The 6183-nt window shown below is 44.1% G+C and overlaps 1 protein-coding gene across 1 annotated transcript; it reads left to right on the plus strand.

The window, feature by feature from the left end:
- The first annotated feature begins 5243 nt into the window (after positions 1–5243).
- LOC134201736 (uncharacterized) lies at positions 5244–5980 on the plus strand. Its single transcript, XM_062676983.1, has 2 exons — positions 5244–5762; positions 5969–5980. Exons 1-2 carry the CDS (start codon positions 5244–5246, stop codon positions 5978–5980), a joined length of 531 nt encoding a protein of 176 aa, XP_062532967.1.
- The last annotated feature ends 203 nt before the right edge of the window (positions 5981–6183 follow it).

The following is a 6183-nucleotide window of genomic DNA, read 5'->3' on the forward strand; positions in this document are numbered from 1 at the left end:
CGTCACGAGGACTGTGGTGGATTGGCACACGCTGGGCATCAGCCTGGCTGAATCTGATCCACCATCGCTCCCGTTTAGCCCGGACTCTACCCCGTCTCCTCAGGATACCGCTGAAGCCATAGACATCTTAACGTCACACATCACCTCGACATTAGATAGGTCATCGAAACAAGTTGTAGCGGAGGACTTCCTTCACCGCTTCAAATTGTCCGACGATATTAGGGAACTCCTTAGAGCTAAGAACGCCTCGATACGCGCCTACGACAGGTATCCTACCGCGGAAAATCGAATTCGAATGCGTACCCTACAACGCGACGTAAAGTCTCGCATCGCCGAAGTCCGAGATGCCAGATGGTCTGATTTCTTAGAAAGACTCGCGCCCTCTCAAAGGTCTTACTACCGCTTAGCTCGTACTCTCAAATCGGATACGGTAGTAACTATGCCCCCCCTCGTAGGCCCCTCAGGCCGACTCGCGGCGTTCGATGATGATGAAAAAGCAGAGCTGCTGGCCGATACATTGCAAACCCAGTGCACGCCCAGCACTCAATCCGTGGACCCTGTTCATGTAGAATTAGTAGACAGTGAGGTAGAACGCAGAGTCTCCTTGCCACCCTCGGACGCGTTACCACCCGTCACCCCGATGGAAGTTAAAGACTTGATCAAAGACCTACGTCCTCGCAAGGCTCCCGGTTCCGACGGTATATCCAACCGCGTTATTAAACTTCTACCCGTCCAACTCATCGTGATGTTGGCATCTATTTTCAATGCCGCTATGGCGAACTGTATCTTTCCCGCGGTGTGGAAAGAAGCGGACGTTATCGGCATACATAAACCCGGTAAACCAAAAAATCATCCGACGAGCTACCGCCCGATTAGCCTCCTCATGTCTTTAGGCAAACTGTATGAGCGTCTGCTCTACAAACGCCTCAGAGACTTCGTCTCATCCAAGGGCATTCTCATCGATGAACAATTCGGATTCCGTACAAATCACTCATGCGTTCAACAGGTGCACCGCCTCACGGAGCACATTCTTGTGGGGCTTAATCGACCAAAACCGTTATACACGGGAGCTCTCTTCTTCGACGTCGCAAAAGCGTTCGACAAAGTCTGGCACAACGGTTTGATTTTCAAACTATTCAACATGGGCGTGCCGGATAGTCTCGTGCTCATCATACGGGACTTCTTGTCGAACCGCTCTTTTCGATATCGAGTCGAGGGAACCCGCTCCTCCCCACGACCTCTCACAGCTGGAGTCCCGCAAGGCTCTGTCCTCTCACCCCTCCTATTTAGCTTATTCGTTAACGATATTCCCCGGTCGCCGCCGACCCATTTAGCTTTATTCGCCGACGACACGACTGTTTACTATTCCAGTAGAAACAAGTCCCTAATCGCGAAGAAGCTTCAGAGCGCAGCCCTAGCCCTAGGACAGTGGTTCCGAAAATGGCGCATAGACATCAACCCAGCGAAAAGTACTGCGGTGCTATTTCAGAGGGGAAGCTCCACACGGATTTCCTCCCGTATTAGGAGGAGGAATCTCACACCCCCGATTACTCTCTTTAGTCAATCCATACCCTGGGCCAGGAAGGTCAAGTACCTGGGCGTTACCCTGGATGCATCGATGACATTCCGCCCGCATATAAAATCAGTCCGTGACCGTGCCGCGTTTACTCTCGGTAGACTCTACCCCATGATCTGTAAGCGGAGTAAAATGTCCCTTCGGAACAAGGTGACACTTTACAAAACTTGCATAAGGCCCGTCATGACTTACGCGAGTGTGGTGTTCGCTCACGCGGCCCGCACACACATAGACACCCTTCAATCTCTACAATCCCGCTTTTGCAGGTTAGCCGTCGGAGCTCCGTGGTTCGTGAGGAACGTTGACCTACACGACGACCTGGGCCTCGAATCTATCCAGAAATACATGAAGTCAGCGTCGGAACGGTACTTCGATAAGGCTATGCGTCATGATAATCGCCTTATCGTAGCCGCCGCTGACTACTCCCCGAATCCTGATCATGCAGGAGCCAGTCACCGTCGACGCCCTAGACACGTCCTTACGGATCCCTCAGATCCAATAACGTTTGCACTAGACGCCTTCAGCTCTAGGAGCAGGCTTAGGGACCTCGGTAACCGTACTCGTCGAACTCGACAAAGAGTTCGCCGTGCAACCTAATCCATGAATCAGCTCGCTGAGCTTCTCGCCGGATCTTCTCAGCGGGTCGCGATTCCGATCCGGTAGTAGATTCATTCGCGAAGCAGCTACTCTTGAGTTGTTAGGTCTCCTTCGGAGGCGCTCGGGTAGCTGTTAGCAAATCCCACCCCTCCTGGCTGAGCCTTTGCTCGCCCACCTGTCCTGGTGAAACTGGAAAGGCCTCCGGGCCACCAGTAATTCTTCAATCATAAAAAAAAAAAAAAAGAGAGCTTCGACTTCTCTGTGATCTGTAGGGTGCATGAAAAAGGAGTCAGCTGCCGTACGGGAGATTTTTACAGCACTCGCCAATTCGCATTCAGACTTTGACAAATCCTGTAGTATTTTATCTGCCAGTGTTTGTCCAACGGTTGAGAAGTGGGTATTACACATTTCAATGGATTCCGATATATCATGACTACCTTCCAATGACAACAGTTCAGTGTTTTCAGTTTTAGTTGTCTTCATATTGCATATTGTTTTAATAGTTGTCCAAAGTTTTTTCGGATTCTTTTTAGATTTTTCCAACTCGGCTGTTTCATACTCTGCCTTTAGCTTACGCAACAAAGATATGAAAAAAATTCGATATCGAGTAAAAATAAGCTGTAGATTCTCATTATTTGGATTATTTCGAGCTTGCATATGAAGTTTGTCACGATGGCGCATGCACCGCATAATTCCTGGAGAATTCCAGGGTTTCAAATTATATTTAGAACGAGACACTTTTAGAGTGCGTGAATGCTTTTCGAGAATATCCGATAAAACCTTGGTGAATACATCATTTGCTTTGTTAATATCTTTAAAGGAACACAATTCTGACCAATCTACAGATTTAAGCTCTTCTTTAATAGCTACGATATTTCTTTTTAGTATAAATCGATCAGGTTTTTTCACTTTATCCCTGCCTAGGTTTATTCCAATCATTGCCATGTAATGGTCAGTAATCGAACTTTTACACACAACACCAGTAATACAAGTATGATTTATGTCTTTCACATATATGTGGTCAAGGCATGCAGACTCTCGAGTGGGCTTAGTTATAGCTGATAGAAACCCATTTTCTGCCATGAAGGATACGTATTCAAGAGACTGCGCATTCGGTAAGGTATCTAGTATATTGATATTAAGGTAAGCTATGATTATAAGTTGGTTACCTAAGCCTTGTACGCAATTATCTAATGTGGTAAGAAAATTATCCAAGTTTCTATAAGAGGGTGAACGATAGATGCCCAGAACTACTATGGACTCAGATAGTTGAATCTGTAAGCAATCTGCTTCCTCGATTAGAGGTTCCGACACAGTAACATTCCATGAACATTTGACATAAGTGACTACGCCACCATTTTGATTACTGCATTTAGTGGTATGGTAAGCATTATATCCCGGCAACTGTGGAACAATTGTAGTTTCATTTAACCAACACTCTGTAAGTATTATAATATCGTAATGGATATTTAGTCTAGACAAATGTACAAGAAATTGATCAAAGTTTCTCCTAATGCTTCTAATATTAAAAGTTAACACCCTAAAGTTACGATTTTTCAAAAATAGACTTTTACAATGCTCCGGTTCATCTATGACCTGACAATCGATTTGGATCGAATCCAAGTCTCCGCCAATGTCATCATTTATATCCATGTGTAATAAAAAACATTCCAAATACGCAAAGAAATGTTCACCATTAGCATACAATGCAGCGCCATTAATAGCATTAATTTTATATTTACATCGGAATCATTTAAATGATCATATGTACGGAAAATATTATTCTCAAATATAGTAAGTAAAATCACTGGAAGTAAAACAAATCCCACAAGCAAAGACCATAAAGAACCGTGATCCATATACAATTTTTCTAAGTTATACAGAGTACAAATATATAGTAAACATACGTAATCCAAATTAAACACATATGTATTCAAAGCTCTAGCAAGGCAATCAGTAAAATGAGCTGTACACACACTAATTATACTGTTTATACATAACGAGAAGAAATAGGGAAGGTAGTAAAAAATAATATGCTCCTTAGTTTGCACTACTGGATTATCACACAGACTGTTATACCTCGATATTGTTACATCCGACAGTAGTTTTCGTATTAGCAAATTACCGATCCAGATCACTTTGGCTTCGCAGTTGCACTGCTGCATTCCCCTCACGCCGCCTGACATATATAGCGCCACGGTTACACCAACAATAAGCGTACCCTTCTTTCTTCGCTTTATTTCTAGCATCTCGATATAAGATTCTATTTTCTTTAGTAAGCCTCTCATTGAAATATATATTTTGTGGTGGTCCAGGGGCATCCAAGTCATTACTTTTTATATTCCTACGTGATTTAGATGCTTTTAGTATTTGGTCACGCTTAGATCTACGCAGAAAACGAACAACAATTGGTCGCGGCATCCTATTTTGAAGTTCAGTTAAGCTAGGAGGAACTGCAGAACGGCGAGGCCCCACCCTAGTGATCCAGTCTACATCTTTCTCATCCAGTTCGACACCCAGCTTCTTAGTTGCAAGCTGAAAAGTATGTTGCAAATTCTCTGCTGGAGACTCCGGGATTCCAATCAACTCAATTTCATTTAACAGAATATTTTGAGCCTGTATGTTTATATCACTTTGTATTTGAGATACCGCCGATTTAAGATTCTTGAACTCAAGATCCCGTTTCTCTAGGTACTTCATACGGGTATCGTTGGCCTCAATTTTGGCCATAAGTTCTTCCATACGGTGATGGGAGTAATTTAAGGATTGAGTTACCTCTTCTAGTCTCATACTTGTTTTACAAAGTTCCTCTGTCAGTCTTTTTATGTCATCTTTACTGTTCTCTGCAGTGGGCTCTGTGCCTACAGCACGTCAGTATTGTCTGTATCATTATAAATAAAGGACGTGTCCACAGAACACTATCGTTTGTTTATTAAACAATACTCGCTCACACCATTTGAACGGCTACATAAACATAAAATAGATATATACAACACAGTGGTGACCCCGAACGAGAACATAGACGCCGCTCGATAGCAAGATACGTTTTTAAGAACCGATTTGTAATAAAATGACTTCAGTTGAAGCAGAAGTAGCCGTTGTTTCTGTAACTTCGAGGATTCCTGAGTTTTGGTGCGACCAACCACGCTTATGGTACGTGCAATGTGAAGCTATCCTAGCACCGCAGAAGTTAAGTGATGAGGCCCGATACAACCTAGTTGTTACTAAATTAGGCAAGGACGTCGTACAACAGGTCAGTGACATTCTGTTAAAACCACCTGATGAGAAGAAATTTGATACGCTGAAAGAACGTTTGTTAAAAATCTATGAAGAATCGGAGATGAGACAATTTCAAAAATTGCTTAGCGAGATGGAGTTGGGGGATCAGAAGCCCTCTCAACTCTTACGCCGTATGAGGGATCTGGCTCGCGATAAAATGCCCGATGAGACCCTTAGAATTATGTGGCAAGGTCATCTACCCGCGGCAGTTCGAGGAGTGCTAGCAGTCTGCGAAGCAAAAGACTTAGAGCACCTGTCGGCAATTGCGGATAAAGTCATCGAGACGACGCAGCCCTTGCAAGTGTCTGAAGTACAGAGCACTCCTGGCAGTAGTTCCAGTACTGACCATAGCTTTATACTGGCGGAGATAGCCAAATTAAGCTTAAAAATAAGAGAGATGGAGCAAAGTCGCAATTTTCACCGTTTTCGACCGCGATCACGGTCATCATCACGTAATCGTAATACGAGTCGACGTTCACCGAGCAGCCCGGACTGGCTATGTGTTTATCATTTTAGATATCGCCATAGAGCTAGAAAATGTGTAGAACCGTGTGCCTGGAAAAAGCCAGTGATTCAGGAAAACTAACTGAGGTGTACTCGCAGGCGGGGATATGCACCGTCACTCCTATACACCGCCTATGTATAACAGACAATAATACTGGACTTAGATTTTTAGTGGACACGGGTGCGAATATTTCTGTGCTACCAGTAAAGAAGAATCGGTTTTATAA

This window comes from Bombyx mori, chromosome W (genome assembly GCF_030269925.1).
Source record: "Bombyx mori chromosome W, ASM3026992v2".
In the NCBI taxonomy this organism is placed as follows: Eukaryota; Metazoa; Arthropoda; class Insecta; order Lepidoptera; family Bombycidae; genus Bombyx; species Bombyx mori.

Excerpts from the sequence above, each read along its gene's own strand:
- LOC134201736 (XM_062676983.1), top strand. The coding sequence starts at position 5,244 with ATGACTTCAGTTGAAGCAGAAGTAGCCGTTGTTTCTGTAACTTCGAGG.